Source organism: Chelonoidis abingdonii, chromosome 7, assembly GCF_003597395.2.
Source record: "Chelonoidis abingdonii isolate Lonesome George chromosome 7, CheloAbing_2.0, whole genome shotgun sequence".
Classification (NCBI taxonomy): Eukaryota; Metazoa; Chordata; order Testudines; family Testudinidae; genus Chelonoidis; species Chelonoidis abingdonii.
The window spans coordinates 95,611,294-95,635,443 of record NC_133775.1 but is presented as its reverse complement, the minus strand read 5'-3'; the positions used below and the strand labels follow the sequence as shown (position 1 = coordinate 95,635,443).

Genomic DNA, 24,150 nt, shown 5'->3' with positions numbered 1-24,150 from the left:
AAATTTATAAGTTGGGGAAAGGGATAAACAGTGAGGTGGGCACTGCTGGGGCTTGGGGTGAAGGAGTGGGGGGCATGGTTCCAGCGCCTGTAGTCCCCCCACTTTTAGGGCACTTCTGCTGCTCCTATACAGGGCAAAAAAAGGCAGATGAAATTCAGTGTTGGAGACATGCAAAGTAATGCATTTTGGAAAGCAATCTCAAGGATACATACAAAATAATGGGGTCTATATTAGGTGTTACCACTCAAGAAAGAGATCTTGGAGTCACCGTGGATAGTTCTCTAAAAACATCTGCTCAATGTGCAGCAGCAATCATGAAAGCTAACAAGGTTAGGAACCATTAGGACAACGGTGGATAATAAGACAGTGTTTCCCAGGGTACAGTCTGGACTGATGGATAGCTATATCCTCTCAATTTTTCACCCTGAGGGGCCTTTTTCAATGCTTTGCTGTGAGAGCAACTATGCCTGGTCTGCCTACCCACAGCCTCCAGCATATAAATCAATCACAGCTATACTGTATGAGTGCTTAGCTATCCACCCATGAATTATACCAGCAGGACAACAACAGCAAACTCCCAGTCTCAGATTTCCCCCCAGTAATGTGCAGCTTCTGCCCAGGACCTTCCTGGACAATTCAAGTTCATATAAAATCCATTAATAGAAAATGATATGCACAAATCTTGTTATCCCAATAAAAGTTCCCAAACGCTTCACTCCAAACACTCACTGATTTAGATAAAACAATAAAACAAGTTTATTAACTACAGAAAAATAGATTTTAAGTGATTACAAGGAATAAGGCATAAAAGTCAGAATTGGTTACAAAGAAATAAAAGGTGAAATGCAAGCTAATACCTAATTTAACAAGCTTAGTGAACTTAAAGCAAAAGGATCTTTCTCACCACATGTTCTAGCAGGCTGATTGACTGGATCTTTCAGCCAGGATCCCTCCCCAGTTGACTGATGCTTACTTTGTCTTTCAAGTATTGTCAGTGCTGTGCTTGACTAGATATGAAGGGAGAGATAATTTGTGTCCTCTGTTCTCACTTCTAACAGTTATTTTCCACTTTGAAAATCATCAGCTGAGATTCAAGAGACAGAAAGTTTGTTTGATCAGGAACTTCCAGCTGTTCCATTGCCAATATGTAAATTTCTCACTCACACCCTTCTTCCTGCCAAAGAATGGCCACTTAACCAAGTGATAATCCATATGATTATGTTGACACTGGGCTGAGGTGTTGGCTAGACTTTTGGCTCTGGGGAACTGGTCTGAAGCTGTTTCCCTAGACTTAGAACATGTCTCTTACAGTAGAATTTTATAACTTTACATACAATGTTGCCACACATATTTTATCAGGACAAGAATGATCAGTAAATTGTGAGTTTTCAAATGATACCTTAGAAGGCATACTTTATACAACATTTATCATAGTCTTGTAAAAAGAGTGAGCATAGTGATACAGATTGTCACAGACAGTAAATGTAATAATGACACTATATAAATCCATGGTACACTCCCACCTTGAATACTGTGTGCAGTTCTGGTCACATCATCTCAAAAAAGACATTATAATTGGAGAAAGGTACAGAGAAGGGCAACAAAAATGATTAAAGGTATGGAACAGCTTCTATATGAAGAGAGATTAAAAAGACTAGGATTATTCATCTTGGAAAAGAGACAACTAAGGGGAATTATGATAGAGGTCTATAAAATCATGAAGGGTGTGGAGATAGTGAATAAGGAAGTGTTATTTACTCCTTCACATAATACAAGAACTAGGAGTTACCCAATGAAATTAATAGGGTGCAGGTTTAAAGCAAACAAAAGGAAGTACTTCTTCACACAACACACAGTCAGCCTGTGGATCTCTTTGTCAGGAAATGTGAAGACAAAACCTATAATTGGATTAAAAAAAGAATTAGATATGTAAGCAGAGTCAGGATGAGCTCTACCTTGACATCTGGTGGTGAATTATGAGGAGTGTGGAAAGGAATTTTAGGTATTTGCATTGGCACACCCACCCCACCTAGCATAGCCCATAGCAGCCTGGGATGGTTATTTTGACAGCTCTGGGATCCCCAATTTCTTTGTTATTGGGGCAGGAGGAATAAAGTGTTGTCACCCTGATTATGTGAATGAGGAACTATGAGACTGCTTTATGACAGAGATGTCTCAACATCAATTAACTTGCACAAATACAGACAGATATCATCTTCCTTTCTAAATGCAAACGGATGGACATCATACCAAATGGACTAAAGGTAAAAAATCCACTGCTATCTACATATTACACAGACCACAGTGAGAGATTATGCCATACACTATCAAAGAAACTGAGGAACCGCCTGATCAGCATCCTATACAGCAAACAGGAAAACATCAAAAAAGAGCTCTCCAACCTGGAGACTTTCATTAATAACCAAACTTCCAGAAAAACGGGCTTCACTAAAATAAGACAGGAGATCTAACAGCACTGTTCACATTTCAACCGTCTCTAAACAAAGGAAAAGGCTATAAGCTGTCTAAACTCCTACCTGTCCACATGGGGACACAACTGCAGTACCCTAACCACACAGAATATGTCATCTATCCAAACTACACACTCAGCCCAGAGAGAAAAGTTGTCCTATCTCAGGACTCTCTTTCTGCCCTCCACCCCACCAACATGATACAGTTCTGTGGCGATCTGGAAGCCATACTTTGCGCCGTCTACGACTCAAAGAATACTCAGACAACACTGAACAGTCACTGATACACAGGTACCCTCCCACCAACAGCAAGAGAAGAAACTCACACAGGATCCCCTGGAGGTTCGAATGACAGTCTGGACCTATTACATTGAATAGCTTCCTGACCGACGATGCCGAGGCAGAAATCGTGGAAAAACACCCACTGCCTCAATAATCTAAGTCGTGCAGAATGCAATGCCATCCCAGCCTCAGAAACCCACCGACATATCATCAAAGAAGGCGTGACTAAAGCAGGTGCGTTGTCATCCATTGAACAGTCTGATACAAAAGGAGAGCCGCCAGACTAGACCATCGCAGTTAATGTATTCTACAGGCCACTTTCCCTCAGATCCCACTGAGGAATACACTAAGAAACTGCACCATCTATCAGGACACCCCTAAATACTAACATTCCTTTGACAAATCAGCAATACACTTAGAGCTCGACCAGGCGTATAATTCCTATCTATTACCTACGAAGATCCCAAAACCCGGAAATCCTGAGGCGTGCCATCGATGCTCGGATTTGGACTGCTCACTGAGGAACTGTTCTGGATATGGGCTCCTACTCGACCCTATGCCACCAGCACTCCCAGTATATCTTCTGGACCACCCATTGGACTTCCTGTAGGAAACTACAATTGCATGGGGTCACCTCCAGAAACAACATCCTCCTAGTCACCATGATGTAGAGCTCTATACCAAACATCCCACACACAGCATGGAAACAAGCTGTCAGAGGAAGACGAGTAGCCTTGATTGATGGCCACAGCTACAACTGCGCTGCTGAACTCTGTGCCTTTATCCTCACACATACACGTATTCAAGTTTGATGACAATATATATCTCCTAGTATCTAGTGTGACATTGGACTTATGGCACGCCAGCCCCCACAATGATGCATCATTTTTTTAAGGCTGACTGGAACAACGCTCCTCATCTCTCCACATCTTGCCTATTCTGCTACTACGGCAGCATTAGAATAGACATCTCATTTCAAACTGGACCCATGGGAAGGAGATTGAGAAAAATTCACCTATGATTTCAAAACAACTTCCACCCCACATAACCTCAGCCTGGACCAATCTACCGGAGGTCCACTTCTAGGACACCGACGGTGCAAATAAGTGATGTCACATTGACAGCCGGGCGCAGACTCATACTTATATTAGATCGAAAAACCTTATCGACACCTGGCTGGGTATGCTACCTTCATAGCCTCCAGCTTCCCTCCGGGCACAATCACACAATCACATGTCCTTTAACAGAAGTCACTGAGATAGTTTGATCAACCGGGCATTCTGCTCTAACTCGCTCAGTCAGAGCGATCACAGTGAAGGCCAGAGCTAAAGACTCCACCAAGGCATTCTCAAAACTACAATAGCCCGCTCGAGAAATTAGAACAGATAACGATCCAGATCGTGGTACGAGCCTCATCTTGACTCACAAGAGCCACGATTATAACATCCCGAAGAGAAGAAACACAGGAACTCACGTGGCCAATTTCACATACAGTGCCCCAGCATAAACCTCTCTCCAGGACGCGATCATCTAGGCATTTCTATTCAACCATCTGGAATGATCCGAACACTTTCAAGTTCGTTGGTGTGGCGATGCATGCGCCTTTGCCACGACACCGCAACCTTGAAACGAATTCTCACAGCACTGCACACCACACCATAGTAACTCTAGCTCAGAACATCCATGCAACAAACCTTGATGCCAACTCTGCCCAATATCTACACAGCGACACCATCACGACTAACCAGGATAGCCATACCATCACTGGTTCATTCCCTGCACGTCACCAATGTAATATACGCCATCAATATGCCAGAAATGCCCTCTGCTATGTACATCGGCCAACTGGACAGTCACTACGGAAAAAATAAATGGAACAAATCAGATATCAGGAATGGCAATATACAAAACTGTAGGAGAGCACTTCAACTCCTGGCCACACTAGCAGACCTTAAGTGGCCATCCTGCAGCCAAAAAAACTTCAGGACCAGACTTCAAAAGAGAAACTGCTGAGCTTCAGTTCATCTGCAAATTTGACACATCAGCTCTGGACTAAACAAGAACTGTGAATGGTTCCAATTAAGAACCAGTTTCTCCTCCCTTGGTTTTCAACACCTCTACTGCTAGAAGCAGGGCCTCATCCTCCCTGATTGAACTAACTCGTTATCTCTAGCTTGCTTGCTAGCTATATACCTGCCTGGAATTTCCAACTACCTGCGTCTGACGAGTGGGTATTCACCACACGAAAGCTCACGCTCAAAATGTCTGTTAGTCTTAAGGTGCCACAGAATTCTCTGCTGCTTAACATCAATTAAGTAGCACTTGCTGGACAAGGGACATGGTGCAAAACTCAGTGAATAGGAGTTGGAGACTTGTTGTATATGATGTATGGGCACCTTTTGAGGGCCTCGAACACCAGTTGCACAGCCTCTTCTCCACTGTTGAAGAGCAGAGCTAATTTTGATTCCATTAGAGTCCATCTAGAGGCTGCTGAGTTGAATTCGTGTTGGGCAATGGTGCACCAAGCACTGGGCTCCCCTATACAAGCTGAAATCACAAAAGAGCTAAGCTTACTGAGCTGAAATCACTGAATGTTGTGTTCACATAGTGGGGGAGCAGAAGATCTATTGCCTAAGCGGCTGGCGAGTGGGAGCAGTTGCAGCATGTTGGAGCAGCCCATGAACAGTGAGTGGAGTGGAGCGGTTTTGCGGGGATGGCTGGAGCGTTTCACGGGTTGGCTGGAGGAGTGGCACAGCTGGTGGAGTGGAGCTGGTTGTGGTGAGGCTGCAACAGAACTCCACGGAGAGGTGAGCAGTTGGCCCTGGCCACGTAAGTGCCCCTTAAACACCCTGTGTTGTGCCCCCACCCCATTTCACCCAGGCTCGGGGGTAAAAACTCGGCAGATAAACTTTTTGACTCTGGAGTGCACTGACCAGAGACTTCGAGTTGTTGAACTTTGGGTGATGGACTAAAACCCTAAGAGGGAAAGGACATGCAAACTACTTGGAGGTGGTTTTTTGCCTATGGTTTGTTTTATAATCCTGCTTTGGGTGTTTCTCCAACGTGATGCTGCATTGTCCCTCCTTTATTAAAGGATTTGCTACACTCAGACTCGTGCTTGCTAGTGGGGAAGTATGCCTCCTAGAGGTTCCTGGGGAGGGTGGTAATGTAATTGTCCTGGGTGGGCTCGAGCCGGTTTTGCATTGTGTTATTGAAACGGAACCCCTGGATACTGAACCTGGCCCTTGTTGCTGCCAACTCAGAGGGGCAGAAGGGTTACAGATACATTCATGGAGGATAAGTCCATCAATGGCTATTAGCCAAGATGGTCAGGGATGCTTCCCCGGCCTCTGGGTGTCCGTAAATTCCTGACTGCCAGATGCTGGGACTTGATGTCAGGGGATGGATCACTTGATGATTGCCCTGTTCTGTTCTTTCCCTTTGAAGTGTCTGGCACTGGAGACAGGACATTAGCCTAGATGAACCGTTGGTCTGACCCAATATGGCTGTTCCTATGTTGTCAGAAATGTAAGGATCTCTTGGAAAAGAGCTGATAAAGTATAACATTGTCAATAATCTGGATTCTATCTTAAATCCTGCCCTATTTGGTTATTTCTTAAAGCCCCAGTTCCTAGATTCATATGATTTGTGTAAACCACACCTTTTGTTTAAAAAATAATTTTCTAGCCCTCATGGTTGCAGAGAAAAGCTTGAAAGTGTAGTCCAAGTGCATTCTAAAGCTCAGAAACTAGACAACGAATAAATATAACCCAACCTTTATTTTTATTTTTAACCACATTCTTTTTTAAAGCTAGTCTCATGATTTTGAGGGTCCTGACTCATGATTTGAATAGGTTAGGGTTGAGAATATTGGGTAAACTAAAACCACAATGACACTATTTTATAAAATAGCTAATCTAAGTAGGTATGTGTATGGACTCCAATCTGACAAGGTTGACTGCAGGGGGAATGGTAGTATCCGAATACCTCCTATGTATTTAAAAATAGATATAACAGTAACTTTTTTCTTTTAGTTCTTCCTTCCCTGTTTGTGTGATAAATAATTCAATTAGTTTGTAGGTGTATATGTGAGACAGTGAGCTGCTGGGTAAGAAGGTGGAAAAAGCACCTTAATTCTGATCTCTGTTTCATGGTTAATAGTCTTCTCTATTTTGTATTCAGGAGAAGATTATACCCGTGATATAAATGACAATGCCAAGGTTGACATGACACATTGTAAGAATAGTTGCAAGCAGTATGCCAAAGCTGTACTGTTTTGTGCTATGATACTGTTAGCCCTCTCAAGCAAAGCAGGTTGGGTCACTATTATTACATATTATTTATATGATGCCAAAAATGTGCTCAGTGCTTTATAGAGTGAATTAAAAGACTTGATGTTCTCTGTCCCAAAGAGCTCTCAGTCTAAGGCACCTATATGGGGTTTGGTGCAGAGTTGGACCTTACTTTAGACATGATGGGACAATAGTCAGTGCCTAGATGGGATACCCACAGGTGCTGCAGGAAGCAGCGATTGGCTCAGATCCTGCCAGTCAGTGGGACCATTCACAGTGCAAAAAGTATTTAAGTTTTTGCACGATTAGGGCCTTAGGCCTGGTCTACACCTAAAATTTAGGTTAATTTAGCTATGTCGTTCAGTTGTGTGAAAAATTCACACCCTCGAGAGATGCAATTAAGCCGACCTATGCCTCACTATAGACACTGCTAAATCAATGGAAGAATTCTTCCATTGACCTACTTCCCACCTCCTGAGGGGGTGGTTTTATTACAGTGATTGTAAAAAACCCTTCTGTCACTGTAGCAGATATAGCACCATAGCTGTGCTGCTGTAGTGTCTATAGTGTAGACAGGTCCTTAGTTATTCCATAGGTTGTTCTCTTCCCTCTGAGTCAGCACTGGTTCTAGCATGTTACTAGGAGGCATTGTGCTACAGGAGCTGCCATCTTTCAAATAAGGTATAAAACTAGGGTCCTGATAATTTCTGGTCATTAAACCTCCTGCAAAATTTCTGTAAGAGTAGGGGTATTAATCTTGGTATCCTAGAAGACTTGTACTGAGTGAGTACCTTCTCCATCTAAATTTACCCTGCAGTTTCAAATGAATATGATATTATTTCTTTCTTTCTTTCTTTCTTTTGTATTTTGCTGACTTGTATGTATATTTTTCAGCAACTACTGTGTTATTCCCTAGAAATGATTGCCTTCCACTGGTGGATAAAGTGTGACTCTATTTTATTCCTTAAGTACTCAATGTGGGATGTTGTTATACTTAATTTGTAATGTGCTTTGAAAGCCTTGGTTAGGAGTTGATATGGAAGTGTGGAGTAATACTTTATTTGTAATACAAATTCCCTATTGAAGTCAAATTGGTTTTCATACTAGTAATAAACCATTCTCTCCTCAAAAGGAAAAAAGGTCACTTTTACTTTAGACTGACATGAAATTGTGTTACTATTTAGTATCTTTCTATAGTTACATTTTCATTTGTTTATTCAAGAGTTGTTTATTCAATTGTCACAGTTCTTAAGAGACCTATCTTTGTCCCTAGAAAATCTTTCTTGACAATAGATTTCACCACACTCCACTGGAGGCTTGAGATTTCCAAAATACTCACTCGTAACCCTCTGGCTTGTAAATTTTACAATAATGGCATTTGGAGAATTACAATGTTTCTTCCACTTCCATCTCAGGATTTAGTAGCTTCTTTCTACTGAAATGCAACTAGTAGCATTTTGAACTGGTTAGAATTGATGGCAAGTCCAGATCATCACTGAATTCTCACCTATGATCCTTCAGAAATCTAATTTTTGTGGTAAGATGTATTGTGACAAGTTTAACCTTGGAGTAAAATTTTCAGGGGTGAATAATGAACCCATAAAAAGCTAAATTTATTGCAAAAGTTCTGTCACAATCTAAACCCCAGTGGGGAAAATGAAATCCTTCATGCAGTTAACTTTACATTTCTGTAATTCCTTATCTACCTTATCAGTGTAAAAATGTCTTGTGTATTTTTTTTTAATGCTGCTCATAAAATCTTGTACATTGCAGGATCTTTGATTTGAAAAATGAGGAACAGAAGGAATTACGTAGGGCTAAATCCTTTGCAAATTATTATAAAAGTCTTTGTAAAATTCATTTAAAAATATTGATCCTCTTTTTTGAGGCAGCTCCTTGTGAAGAAGAATTGGATGTACAAATTAAATAATAATAATAATTAATAATAAGGCCCCACTTCTGCAAATATCTATGCATATGCTTAACGCTACTCACACATGTTATCCTATGAAAGTTTTTGCAGGATCAGGACTCAAAATAGTAGTGTTTTTAGTTTAAATACTTTCTACGGTTAAAGTACCTGGGCTGTTAAAAGTGTATTCATTGTTTGAATGTATTCCTCTTCAGAAAATCATTTAAAATGTTTTTAGAAATATAAAGAAATAAGTATCTTTTGGAACATTTTCCCTTGCCATTAAAAGGCCAACAAACCCTACATTTTCCCCTTTTTTCCCCCCTTCTCTTAGAAGGGTGCATTTCACTGTAATGGTCTGTTTGGTCCAGCTGTTCAGCTTTTGTACATGGTATCTCAGCAACCAGATCTTTGTGAAGCAAATCCAGGAGCAGTGTCTCACTTGGGGTAGAAACAAACCACCTTCTCTCGCTCTCTCAAATGTATTTTCTCTAAATCCTTCTCCTAAAAGCATTTTGCAGAGACTTGCTTTAGATTAGCTTTCTTCTGTGGTCTGATCCTGCTCCCTAATCATTATAAACTCTTATATAAAAGGTTTGTAGGCACCTAAGCCCCATTGTAGTCAATGGGAGTTAAGCATCTAAATACCTTTGAGAATCTGGGCCAGACAGTCCACAAGTCTTGCCTCTTTCCAAACCAAACCTAAAACTCACTTCTCCGGCTTCTCTTTACCTCCAGAACAGGGGAGGGAGAGAAAGAAGATGATTTCTAGTTGGGACAGAAAAGGGGAAATTATATCACTGAACATTCAAACTGCACACCTTGCTGCCTGACCTTGGCAAATCACTCCGTCTCTCTTGGCCTCCTTGCCGCATAAATGGAATGGGGACAATAACTGTCATCTTAGTAAAGTGCTTTGGAATCTACTGGACAAACACACTATAAGTGCTAGGAATTATTATTAACTGGGCATTTTATTATTGATGGATGATCAGATACCATGGTGAGGTGAGTGGTATAAATGCTGTAGGTAGGTAGATAGCCAAGGGCGGAAAAGGAAGCAGGCTCTGGGCTGATTCAGCTTCTTCACACACAACAAACCCCCCTATCTCCCATTCCTGAGGTAACGTACAGTATCAGCAGAAATGGATGTTCTGCCAATGGGCCACCTCATCACAACCTCAATTCTCTGCTTCCCCTCTCCTTGTGAAGAAGTAATGCATCCTTTGGCTGCAGAAAGTTGGTTCTTTATGTTGGATGTGATGCTCTTTCATTAGGCAGATGCCAGATTTCAGAAACAGACAGTTAGACCTTGCAGAACTAAATTTCCTCTCCAGGTTTAATGTGTGACTGTTCTTTTTGTCCCCCACCCTTTCCCCTGTTAAGTTATTTTAGCACTTTCACGTGGTTCATAAATGAACAGAAAGTCAGTTAAAACAGTGTCCCAAACATGCTGATACATGTTTAGATGCATAAGCATATCTGCCTTGCCTGCATTTCCAAGAGCTTAGCTGCAGTGTACGTCAGAAATGCTCAAACTTTGCCCATCTGAGGGCTGTACTAGCAACTTCCTAGAGCCCTCTTAATTTATATGAAATGGATCAATTTTCCCCCCACCAGTCTTTAATGCAGAGGTACAGCCAATCATGTTATCCATTCCATCTTCTCTCTTTCAGCGATGGAGAAACTGAGACACAGAGAAATGGAACACAGGACTATGGGGCCCAGAGTCTGTTTGCTAAAGGTCTGCTTTATGTTTGGTTGAAGGAGGCACTTCAAGACACCAGCCAGGGAAGGTAAAATAACATCCCAGATTAGAGCACAGCTCAAATCCCCTTCTTCAAGGCTGGCTTTCACACACAAAAGTTTAAAAAAACAAGAGCAAAACAACCCAGAACACTGGGTAACAAGCACCAGAGAGAGGCCTTTCTAGCTTTCAGCAAGTGGGATCATAAGGGGAAAAGACACAGCATCCCTACTTAATGACCCCTGTAGTAGCTTCATCTGTACTTTTATAGCCCTACCCTAACTCCCCCATGTGATAGACAGAGAACCTGGGTTCTCCTTGAAACCCCTTACATGCTGGGACTTAAGGAGTACCTTTATACCTTGTCACAGGCACTTATAAATCTATCTCATCTCTCAGATTATTTCATTATTTCCTATGTAGAGAGCTTTTTATTTTTAAGAATAATTTCACAGGCAGTTTCTCTTGTGATCCTGTCTGTGTGGTTTTCTTGTTTTAATAATTTAAATGAGTGTATTGTTGGCTAAAGGAGCCAAAGCCTGAAGAGCTGTGAGCGTCCACAAAGTGGGTACATCTTGAGCAGCTGCAGTGATAGCCTGGGCTTCCCCCACATGCTTTCCCCCACACAATGAGATGGAAATATAATGGCCAATAAATCCACCTGTATCAATGGCCCTGTGTGATGATGCTTGTTATGTTTTGCCTTGTGAGGGTTAAATCGTTTTAATGTACCTGTTGATCTCAAAAGAATTAATAGGCTAAGAATGACGACTTCTGTCAATCCCTGGGGAATGAAACGCCGATCTCAGAGCTGTAACTTGAAATGTTCAGTGCTAGACCAATGCCGGCAAACATTGCTAATCAGAGGGACCAGTGATAGTTTTAAGTTCTGACCAGTTGTGGTCCATAGGGTCAGGAAAAAAAAGAGCCTTGATCCCTGGTTCTTCTTTTCTCATATTGTCATCTGAAGGGAAATCTGGTAAATCTCCCTATCAATACCAGTGTCACTTGTTGAAATCGGTATTAAATAAACATTTCAATTATTGAAACAAATATGCAACTTCTGGTGTGCAAAGAGAGAATGCTGAATAGTCCCCCTGCGACAACACACAAGAACCTCTAGACTGCAGATAACCCTCATCAGAGCTCACATCTCATGCTGTTACTATGGTAACGTGGTCAGGTCTCTGTGTTTTCTAAAAAGCAAACACTGAAGACACAGACTGCATAAGAATTGATTATGAGAGCAACAGCACTAGCCTCTCCCAGCAGTGGCACTTTAGGGGTTTGGGTGGAAGCAGCTAGGTCACCCAATCTGCTGTGATTAGAACACTATCCAGTTCAAGGGGTTCTACATGGCACTTGCCCAGACCTGTCACTGTCTGCAGCATATTCTTTGATGGCCCTTTGGCCCCTCAGATGCACTAAGTGGAACACTGCTGCATCTGAGGATTGATCCTACAATATCCAACCAATCATCCAGAATAGGCTGAATGGGCCTAGTTCATAGTACATGAACTAGACTTTGCCCAGGACACTTGGATTAACTCCCCACAGCTCATAAAAATGCCATGAAATGTTAATGGTCACAAATGGTTGGGCCCTTGTTTTACTTTCTGTTCAAAAGATACTTTGATCATCACACTGCACAAAAGTACAGTGGCCATGGGCAGCTCCTGACAAAAGCAAAGCAGAAATAAAACCCCAAAGCAGGAAGGAAAACAATCCAACAATCCAGGTGCGTAAGCAGCCATGTACTATGTGTACTATGTGGTCTGCTTATTATGCAGGTCTGTGTAATGAGCAGCTGTGTGAATATAATGTGCAGTCCATGTGCAGTTATGATTATTTATACATTTCAATGTTTTCCTATTTATAGTCAGCTGTTGTCAGTGATTTAAATGTTAAACAGCTTCATGGTACCTGTACAGGGTCATTTTCCTTTCCTCACAACTAGCAGATTGTGGGGAGTAAACAATTGGGATCTTCAGAGCAGGTAAATTTTAAATAGGTGACTAATAAGCAGAATATTTTTCTTACTCTCTGTGTTGCCTTCAGCAGAACCCAGCAGAGTTTAGAGACCAGGATTTTCCCTTTTGGGAGCTGCTTGAAAAGCTTTTAATTTTGGGGAGGAATAAAAATTCCCATTTTAGTGTCTGTAAAACACCACCCCTACCATCTTCTTTTAGATCCCTCAGTTGACATGGCTTCTTTCAGCTTTACCATCTGACATCTCTCACTGCTTGGGCATGTTTCACTTCTCCTCTCACCCCAGTGTAAAAAAAAAAAAGAACAAAAAAAAAGAACAATAAAACAGATGAAAAAGAAGGAAAAACGTGAAACTACTGCACCCTGGGAGCCTGGTTCACTGTCTAGCTCTGGCCAGCAGAACCTGGATGCCAATCTTGGATCATGAGTTTGTCACAAGTAGGGGCTTAATGACACAAGTCACTGTCAAACCCCAGCTGCATTAGGAGGCCCAGAGCTTGCCAGTACTGTCACTGTATGCTTATACAGCCCCCATCACCATAGTACCTCAGTTCCTCACAATGAATTGATCCTCAACAATGGGGAGCTGAGGCACAGAGAGATTAAGTGACTTGCCTCAGGTCACCTAGGGAGTCTGTGGCAAACTCAGGTATACCACACAGATCTCCATTGTCTCAGTCCAGCGCCTTATCACACAATTAACCTTCCTTGTGATTTAAACTCACTTTATCTAGTCTGATCCAATGCAGCTAAGCATTTATACCAAGCTCTCTGCTGCACTTTCTGAGGGCTTGTCTACACACAAAAGTTGTGATGCTTTAACTGTACTGATATAGTTGGTTTACACCACTATAGTTAATCCCATATGAGAAGGGAAATAAACGATTCTGGTACAAGGCACCTTTATACTAGCATAATTGCAACCAGACTAGAGTTGTAGTGCTGTAAGAGTGGCCTTGTCTACACTACAAATGCTTTGCCAGTAGAGGTATATTGGCAGAACCTCCTAGTGTAGACACAGCAAATGCCAATAGAAGGAGTTTTTCCACTGACGCTGTCAACACCTCCCTGGACAATGTTAGCTATGCCAACAGAAGTACTCTGTCAGCATAGTTGTGTCTACAGGGGTTTTTGCAAGCAAAGCTATGTCAGTTAGGGTGGTGTGGTGTCTTTATACCTGACCAAACTTGATAGTGTCAACCTGGGCTATAATAGGAAAAAAAAAAATCACAACTCTAACTGAAAAAATTATAGCAGTTCCAAACTGAGTGCCTTATGCTCATCAAACCAAATAGTAGCTGAACCTGCATGGCTGCTCTTACTCATCCATTCAAGAGGCAGCTTGACAGCAAAAGGAGAAAGTTGGCTGATGTTACCCACAGTGCGGGCCACCCCTTGAAGGGGGATTGTCTTGGTGGAGCAGGAGGTGGTAATGATTATGCTCAACAAATGCCAATAAACTGCAGTGGAGGGAGCATAACCTGCACCTTTACTAAGGGATACCAAAAGCTGCTGCTTAGCATACCCCCACAGCACCCTGGAGAACCATTACAGCCATTAGGCCTTATAAAAGCACAGGGCCAATCCCCTCCTTTTGAAGTCATTGAGAGTTCTACAAACTGTCTTCAATGGGAGTAGGAGTGTGCTCATAATACCTCCTCCCTCCATGCCATCTTGGCACCACTGATATACTGATTTCCCCTCCCCCACAACATTCCATGACTTGTAGAGCCTTAGCTACGTGCCCCATACAGTAGCTACGTGCCTGGCTTAACAACGCATAGCTGTGAGTAATCCAGTCTGGGTAGGAGGAGGGTATGAGATGTGTGCTGTGGGAGTATTCCTCTTTACAGCAAACTGGGCACTCCAGAAATAACAGAGCACTTTTTATCATTACAACTTACAACCAATAAAAATCGCAACTACATGCAGAATAGAACAACAGCCTAGTGCTGTTGAGGAGAATGAATGTCTCAGGGAAGGAGAATATCAAAGTGGAGCAGAAGGAAATGATCCTATAGTTGGGGCACTCTCTCCAGATGATGTCATGGTATCCACTAGCACTGAGGATACCTCTCTGGGGGAGGGAACTCCAGTTATTCGGAAGAGACAGGTAATAATAGTGGGGGATTTGATCATTAGAAATATAGACAGCTGGGGGAAATGCATGGTGAATTGCCCATCGGATGCGAAGGTTGCAGATCTCTCAAGACATCTAGACATGCTTATGTGTAGTGCTGGGGAGGAGCCGGTGGTTGTGGTACATGTAGGTACCAATGACATAGGGAAAGATAGGAGAGAGATCCTGGAGGCCAAATTTAGGCTGATAGGTAAGAGACTGAAGTCCAGGACCTCCATGGTAGTATTCTCTGACGTGCTTCCAATTTTGCACACAGGAGCAGATAGACAGACAGAATTGCAGGGTCTCAATGGGTGGATGAGATGATGGTGTAGGGATGAGGGGTTTAGATTTATTAGGAACTGGGGAACCTTTGGGAAAGGAAGAGCCTATACAGGAAGGATGGGTTCCACCTGAACCAAAATGGAACCAGATTGCTGGAATGTAAAATTAAAAAGGTCATAGAGGAGTTTTTATACTAAGGGCTAGGGGAAAGCTAACAGGTGTGGAAGAGCATGTGGTTTGGACAGAGACATCCCTCAGTTGAGGATCTATTAATGGGGATTATTTGTATCCTATTATGGAAGATGATAAAGTACAGTAGGATCTGATGAGAAACAGTCAAATTAAAAGGTGTCCCATTCAATTACATCACATGAAGGCAGACAGCTTAAAAGAGACAAATTTTATAGGTTCTTAATATAAATGCTAGAAGTCTAAATACTAAGATGGGTGAACTTGAGTGCCTGGTATTAAATGAGGATATTGATATAACAGGCATTATAGAAACTTGGTGAAATGATGATAATCAATGGGACACATTAATACCAGGATACAAGATATATAAGAATGACAGAATAGGTCATACTGGTGGGGAAGTGGCACTAAACGTGAAAGAAAGCATAGAGTCAAATGTAGTAAAAATCTTAAATGAACCAAACTGTACCATGGGATCCCTATGGATAGAAATTCCATGCTTGAATAATAAGAATATGGCAGTAGGGATATACTTCTGACCACCTGACCAGGATGATGACTGTGAAATGCTCAAGGAGATTAGAAAGGTTATAAAAAAAACTTGATAATAATGGGGGATTTTAACTATCCCCATATTAAAAGGGTAAATGTCACCTCAGGATGGGATGCAGAGATAATATTTCTTGACACCATAAATGACTGTTTCTTGGAGCAACTTGTCCTGGAACCCACAAGAGGAGAGTCAATTCTTGATTTAGTCCTCAGTGGAGTACAGGATCTGGTCCAAGAGGTGAATATAGCTGAACTGCTTAGTAATAGTGACCATATTCTAATTAAATGTAACATCCCTGTGTGGGATAACACCAAAGAAGCCCACCACAGTAGCATTTGATTTCAGAAAGGAGAACTATACAAAAATGAGGAAGCTAGTTAAACAAATTAAAAGATACAGTCCCAAAAGTGAAATGCCTGCAAGCAGCATGGAAAGTTTTAAAAAACACCATAATAGAGGTTCAAATTAAATGTATATCCCAAATTAAAAAAACATAGTAAAAGGACCCAAAAAAGTGCCATCATGGCTTACCAACAAAGTAAAAGAAGTGGTTAGAGGTAAAAAAGCATCTTTTACAAATTGAAAGTTAAATCCTATTGAGGAAAATAGACAGGAGCATGAACTGTGGCAAGTCAAGTGTAAAAGTATAATTAAGCAGGCCAAAAAAGAATTTGAAGAGCAACTTAAAACTAACAGCAAAAAAAAAAAATTAAGCATATCAGAAGCAGGAAGCCTGTTAAACAATCAGTGGGGCCACTGGATGATTGAAGTTCTAAAGGAGCATTCGAGGAAGATAAGGCCATTGCGGAGAAGCTAAATGAATTCTTTGTATCAGTCTTCACTGCAGAGGATGTGAGGGAGATTCCCACACCTGAGTCATTTTTAGGTGACAGATCTGACGAACTGTCCCAAATTGAGGTGTCATTAGAGTTAGAGGAGGTTTTGGAACAAACTGATAAATTAAACTTTAATAAATCACCAGGACCAGATGGTATTCACTCAAGAGTTCTGAAGGAACTCAAATATGAAATTGCAGAACTATTATCTGTGGTATGTAACTTATCATTTAAATCAGCATCTGTACCACATAACTGGAGTTATAGCTAATGTGACACAATTTTTAAAAAAAGGCTCCAGAGACGATCCCGGAAATTACAGACCGGTAAGCCTAACTTCAGTACCAAGCAAATTGGTTGAAACTATAGTAAAGAACAGAATTATCAGATATATGGATGAACACGATTTATTGGGAAGAGTCAACATGGTTTTTGTAACGGGAAATCATGTCTCCCCAATCTATTAGAATTCTTTGAGGAGGGTCAACAAATGTGAACCAGGGTCATCCAGTGGATATAGTCAGGGCCGATGCAAGGATATTTTGTGCCCTAGGCAAAACTTCCACCTTGTGCTCCCCTGCCCCTTCCACATTGGTTCATTGAGGGGCAAATCCCAATGAGCCTTTTTAGCTCTAACTGCACCTGTTACCTCTTGATTTTTAACAAGATATTTCTTAATGATCAGTAAAGAATACTATCATACAATACAAGGGCAGAGGGAATATTTTATTATTGGGTTGTAAATCTTTTTCTCTTATAACATAAATCATGCATGCTGCTAAGAAGGAAGGTCTTGTGTCTGAGTCACATGCCTGGGAGTGAGCAGATCCACATTCTATTCCCAGCTTTTCCTCAGAATTCCTGCAACACACAGATTCTTCTCCCTTGCAAGGCATCTCAGAGGAACATCTAGAAGAGCTAGCTCTTACATAGACATATCCTTGGGCCAACATGACATCCATATGCCTCGTTTTCAACTGAATAGGCACATTGCCTCCCAAGAACTCCAGAGAGAAGAGATAGGGAGTGTTCATGGTACACCATCCCTAGAGGACGTGCTACCATATTTGCAACCAATGTGGAGAAAGGTGTAAGGGGAACATGACCAAGTCTGCAGCCCAGCACCTTTTGAGGGAATTTGTGCACCAAGGGTGAGTCCCTTAAGCAGGACTACTTGCAACCATGTACCATGTGTCCTAGGGTGCAGGACAACACTAATCTGTCAGTTTATGGTTAAAGAGCAATATAGCACTGAAGCACTTGCATAACTTCAAGCATGTGAGTAGTCCTGCTATATTTAAGGTTACTCACATGCTTCAGTGCATGTAGCATGGAGGCTGGATAAATACTGATACTCTGGATGGAGTTATGTATTGCAATTCCTATGGCACTGTGTTTTAAAAATATTAATATTAAAGATTTATATTGCCAGAGGCGTCAACCAAGTTGGGGATCCATTGTGCTAGGAATTAAATTGATACATAGTAAATGATAGTCACCAGGTGTTTCTAAAGACATGATATAACAGGTGCATAGACAAACATTTCGGCAGGTTGTCAGTGGTGCGTATGGCTGTGGGATGTTTCTTTTAGAATGAAATCCAGATTAATAAATAAAGTCACTTGGCATAGCCTACCAAGAATCAACTTTGCAGTTGCCAAATCAGTTAATTGCTCATTTAACTTTCAGCAACTTTCATGAAAATCTAGGCTCTTTATCTCTTAAATAAAAAAATGGATTTCTCTCTCCCCATCCTCTGGAAACTGAACTAGTTGGTGGCTTAGTTGATATGAGTTCATTGTTTTTCATTTGGCTTTCAAAATATGCTGTGCAAATATTTGAGTAACTGTACCTCAAAAGGCAGAAAAGGGCATGAAAAAAAAAAGGTTGTTTTTCCATACTCAACTTTCAAAGTCATTTTCTTTCTTTGCGAATTTTTGACAATATTAAAGTTAGTAAAACAAGACTTTTTTTGAAATGTGATGGTCCAAATATAAACAAACTAACTTTGTATAAACACATTAAAATACTTTATATTTACTTCTCAACCATGTAATTGGTCTTCTTTTTATCTGAAATCTGAAGAATATTCCCATCTTGCATGATAAGCTATAATCTAGAGCTTCTTTTGAATTCTGTACCATTGTTCTGGAATGTAACCAAGATTTTCAATGGTGAACACAGAATCTGCTTTTCAAACACAAAACACAAAAGGCCAAAAATGCAATGTGATGGGATATCAAGTTATTGAAGAACGCTAAATATGCATTTATGTGCTGGCCTCCGTGCGCCCCCCCAGTTCCCGCCTCGCCGTGCTTGGGCTCTGCGGCTCCTGGGAGTGTGAACTGCTGCTGCCCCTCCCGGAGCAGGATCAGGGCCCCCGCGTCCTGGTGGCAGCGGTGGCTCACATGCCTGGGAGCTGCAGAGCCTGAGTGTGGTGAGAGGGGAGCCAGAGGGTGCACGGGGGCCAGCGCCTGCATGCATCTGCTGCAGCCTGTAGGAGCCCCCAGGGGGGGTGCCGGGCTGCAGCCTGGGCAGGAGGGGTGGGGGTGTGGCTGCTCCCCGCTAGCGGCGCTGCTGCCTTTGCAAGGCTGCTGCCCCCCCTGCTCCACGCTGGCTCCTCCATGGCTGGGGCTCACTGCCCCCACAAGCCAATACTCTGGCTTTCTGGTGCCTCTGGAAGGTGGCTCCACCCTGCCAAGCCAGGGCACTGCTTTTTGGCACCAACCACTTGGCACCCTAGGCGACCGCCTGGTTTGCCTAGTGGTTGCACTGGCCCTGGTTATTGTGTACTTAGACTTTCAGAAAGCCTTTGACAAGGTCCCTCACCAAAGGCTCTAAGCAGTCAAGGGATAACAGGGAGGGTCTTCTCATGGATCAGTAATGGGGTAAAAAATAGGAAACAAAGGGTAGGAATAAATGATCAGGTTTCAGAATGGAGAAAGATAATTAGCGGTGTCCCCTAGGGGTCTGTACTGGGCCCAGTCCTGTTCAACATACTCATAAATTATCTGAAAAAAAGGGTAAACAGTGAGGTAGCAAAATTTGCAGATGGTACAAAATTACTCAAGACAGTTAAGTCCAAAGCAGACTGAGAAGAGTTACAAAGAGATCTCACAAAACTGGGAGACTGGGCAACAAAATGGTGGATGAAATTCAGTGTTGATAAATGCAAAGTAATGCACATTGGAAAACCTAATCCCAACTATATATACAAAATGATGAGGTCTAAATTAGCTGTTACCACTCAAGAAAGATCTTGGAGTCATTGTGGATAGTTCTCTGAAAACATCTGCTCAATGTGCAGTGGCAGTCAAAAAAGTTAATAGATTGTCAGAAAGCATTAGGAAAGGGATAGCTAATGGGACAGAAGATATTATAATGCCTCTGTGTAAATCTGTGATATATCCACATCTTGAATACTTTGTGCAGATCTGGTCACCCTATCCCAAAAAAAATATTGGAATTGGAAAAGGTACGGAGAAGGGCAACAAAAATGATTTGGAGTATGGAACAACTTCCATATGAGGAATGATTAAAAAGACTGGGATTTTTCATCTTGGAAAAGAGATGACTAAGGGGGGATATAATAGAGGTCTAGAAAATCTTGACTGATGTGGAGAAAGTGAATAAGGAAGTGTTATTTACTCCTTCACATAACAAAAGTGAGGATTCACCCAGTGAAATTAATAGGCAGCAGGTTTAAAACACACAAAAGGAAGTACTTCTTCACACAAGAGTCAACCTGTGGCTCTCTATGCCAGGAAGGCCAAAATTATAAGAGAGTTTAAAAAAGAACTAAATAAGTTCCAAAAGGATAGGTTCATCAATGGCTATTAGCCAGAATGGACAGGGATGCAACATTCTCTGAGTGTCCCTACCCTCTGTTTGCCAGAAGCTGGATGTGGAGGACAGGGAATGATGGATCTCTTGATGATTACTGTTCTGTTCATTCCCACTGAAGCACTCATTTTGTACAGAAATTATCACATACATGAAAAGATATGATCCTTTTCTCCAAGCAGCTGTAGTGAATGATAATGAGTGTTGGTTAATCAGGACAGTATCAGCCTAAAGATTTAATAGGGATGAATTTGGCTAGTCCCAATTCCTTAAGCGGTGGTCAGTCAGTTAAAAAAAATGGGAAATGCTAAGGCTTGGAATGGGTTTGTAGGATCCGGCCCTAGGGTGGATATAGTAGGACATGACACCAGGGTGTCAGTGCAAGGCACCAATTTCAGAAGAGGAGGGCAGGGTCCATACTCCCGGCCCTTAGGAAGGTGGGAAACTGGGAATGCCCCGTCGTTACCATTTCTACCTATTAAACCCAATCAGTATCGAGCTGAATGGTGGCTGAGGCAGGTGTGCGCGACGCCCTCGGGGCGGCCTCAGGAGTGAGCCAGGCGAGGCGGCAGGGCTGTGCCCGTGAGGGAGGAGGGAGGGAGTGCGGCAGCAGCGGGGGAAGGGAAGTGGCTGGCGCTGAGCAGGCAGCAGCCCGTGACCCGGCAGCGCTGCGCTTGCGAACCTCCGCCTCCAGCAGCAGCAGCAGCAGCAGCAGGGGCGGGCAGCGCCCATTGAGTGTGGGAGGCAGGCAGGGGTGTGTGAGCGGGGCCGCGCCACTTCCAGAGCCGCCCCGACCTGTGTCGGGACCCTCCGACCCCGGCCAGCCCCGCGGGGCCTCCGCCCGGTCTCTTCTCTCCGCCTGACACTCCCTCTCCAGCGCCATGGCGGCGGCGGCCGCCGAGCCCAGCAGCGGCCGATACCAGCAGGTGAGGCCCGGCAGGGCGGCTACGCGAGCGCCGCGGCTTTCTAGGCCGCACGGCGGGGATTGTGGGGCTCCAGGGAGAGCCGGTGTCCCCGCCCCCGCCGAGATAGGGAGCGGTCGCGGTGGGGACGTGGGGCCCGATGTGGGGTGGGGAGCAGAGCCCCTCCTGCAGCCCCCCAGGGCTCTGCCGGGCACCCCGAGCCATGGGCCTAGGGGAAGCGAGAATCTGCCGCCCCTGCCCTGGGCGTGGGGCTGCGAGCACCCAGGGCGACACCCTGCTCCCATCCGACTGAAACCATCCCTGCCCCTTGCAGCCTTGGCCGCTGGTGTGTGGAGAGGCTCGGGAGGGCAGCCCGAGAGCCTGGGCTTGGGAGACCATGCAAGGAAAACTACTGTACCGATTGTAAACCCTCGTTCCAAAAGTCAATGCCTGTGCCTTGGCTGAGAGCCTATGACACCTGAAAATTACAGGCTGGGGGAAGAACTAGACATCAGCCTCCCGGAACAGAAGTGCTGGCCCTCATGCAGCCTGGCCAAGCGGGCATGAAAATCTGCACAAAATCATCTAGGCCGTGCTCATCAGAGTGATCACAACATACACAGATGGGGCTTCACTGCTCCTGGTGGCATTGAATGCACATACAGTATTGCTTGGTGGAGTATGCAAGTGGAATTTGGGAGGGGGTGGGGGTCTGATGTGTCTTAGTATAGCAGAATCCTGTGTTAGCATCTGTATGATTTAATGGGATGAATTTAATTGGTGCTGATTAATAGTTAAGTGATCTTCAGTCAGGTGTGAACTAAACCAAAGATGTAACATTTATTTGGGTGTTTTGGACTTTTCATTGTCACTGACAGGTTAAAGCACCTTCTCCATAATAGGTCTTTTGGGTAGAAGAGTTCTAAACTAAAATCCCTAATTGTGGGAGGTAATTTAATGTATGTGACTTTAAACTCATCCAAGCACAGAGGGTCAGAATAATGTTTTGCATGCCACTTGAGGTCTGCATGGGAAGATGGGCATGAGTTGAGCAGTCACACAGCGGTTGGTGCCTATCCTGTCATGGATCGAATGGAAGTTCTCAGTAGACTGGCATTAAATTGTCCATTGGCTGCAGACTGATGTGGGGTGGTGAGGGGGTACAACAATGAGGATGGATCTGCACTTACAGTGATATCGCTAGTCTTGATGTTCAGATCATTTTCTTTCTTTCTTAGTTGTCTGTGGGTAGTTCCATGTTGCAGCTACTGCATTTAATGATTTCCCAATCCCGGTTGTCAGGGCTGTTACTGTTTTTCCCGCTTCTAGATTTCCTTGTACATCTGGTCTTCTCTGTGTGACTCACTTAGATTAAAAACTCTTTTGGGCAGAAGCTTTCCTTATCAGAGCATATTGTTTGTGATACACAAATAATTATTATTAACAACAAAGAAGATGAAGTGGAGCCCCACAGTCTGCCCACATATTGGGGAGCTGAATTCTAGCCCCTCGCTCCACATGATTCAGGCTTTCTGTGGGAAAGAAATGTATATTGCTTGGAACATGTGTCTAGCAAAATATTTGAGACACAAAACTCTAAACTTGACAGACGGAGGCCTTATTCCAGCAACTGACAGTATGAGTGGACCCTCGTACCCAAACATTGCAACATGTGGAGTTGAGGCCTTCTTTAAAACAAAGGAGAATGATTATGATCAGTTTAAAAGCATTACAAAAATCTTTTGATTCTGTATATAGTTTTCATTCCTAGTTTCAGTTTTGGTTTCACATGGTATTTATCATCTCTTCCTGTTCTTATATGTAGTGCAGACTCGGGGGTCTGCCTGAGCTTTCTGGAAGGTTTCCTTTTGAAATTTTTTTAAATTTTATTTTGTTGTTTAAAAGGCCTATGTGAAATAGTCTCCAAAATATAGGTTTCCTATGTGTGTGGGTATTGAAAATTACCAAACCCCAAAATAAATTAATAGTTTTGATGTCATTAAAATATTTCTGATTAAAATAGTGCTTTAGTTTGAATTTAAACATTCTCCTGCATTTGTCATTCAAATATTTCAGCATTGTGCTTGTGTATCAGAACTAGAAACGTAAACTGACAGGTCTTAATTGTTCTAGCTGAGTGAGGTCCAGAAAGTAAACTAACAGTATGGACAGTGAAAAACATATTAGATTTTTAAGGAAAGAATGAATTTGTATGAAATATTTACTATCTACTACTTATTACAGTGTCATAGTAGTGACACTGTAATAAGTTATAGATAGTAAACCATAACGGCACTTTCTCTTTTCAGAGTCTTTAAACTTGCAAAACGATTTCCCATAGGGATTAAATTTTTCATGATTATTCTCAACTCAGAGGTTAAGGTTTTTTTATGCGTGTCTAAATAGATAGATAAAGCTCTGAGACCTCATCGGAATACTGTGTGCAGTTCTGGTCTCCCATGTTTAAGAAGGAAGAATTCAAACTCGAACAGGTTCAGAGATGGGCTACTAGGATGATCCGAGGAATGGAAAACCTGTCTTATGAAAGAAGGCTCAAAGAGCTTATCTTCTTCAGGTTAACCAAAAGAAGGTTGAGGGGGGATATGATTGCTCTTTATAAATATATCAGAAGGATAAATATTAGGGAGGGAGAGGAATTATTTAAGCTTAGTACCAATGTGGACACAAGAACAAATGGATACAAACTGGACACTAGGAAGTTTAGAC

The 24,150-nt window shown here is 42.7% G+C and overlaps 1 protein-coding gene across 1 annotated transcript in view; it reads left to right on the top strand.

The window, feature by feature from the left end:
* The first annotated feature begins 21,114 nt into the window (after nt 1-21,114).
* Nucleotides 21,115-24,150, top strand: part of NDFIP1 (Nedd4 family interacting protein 1) — a 36,925-nt gene continuing 33,889 nt past the window's right edge. The window contains exon 1 of the mRNA XM_032769138.2: nt 21,115-21,447. Coding sequence (XP_032625029.1) covers nt 21,403-21,447 — 45 coding nt within the window. The 5' untranslated portion in view covers nt 21,115-21,402. The remainder of the gene's footprint in view (nt 21,448-24,150) is intronic.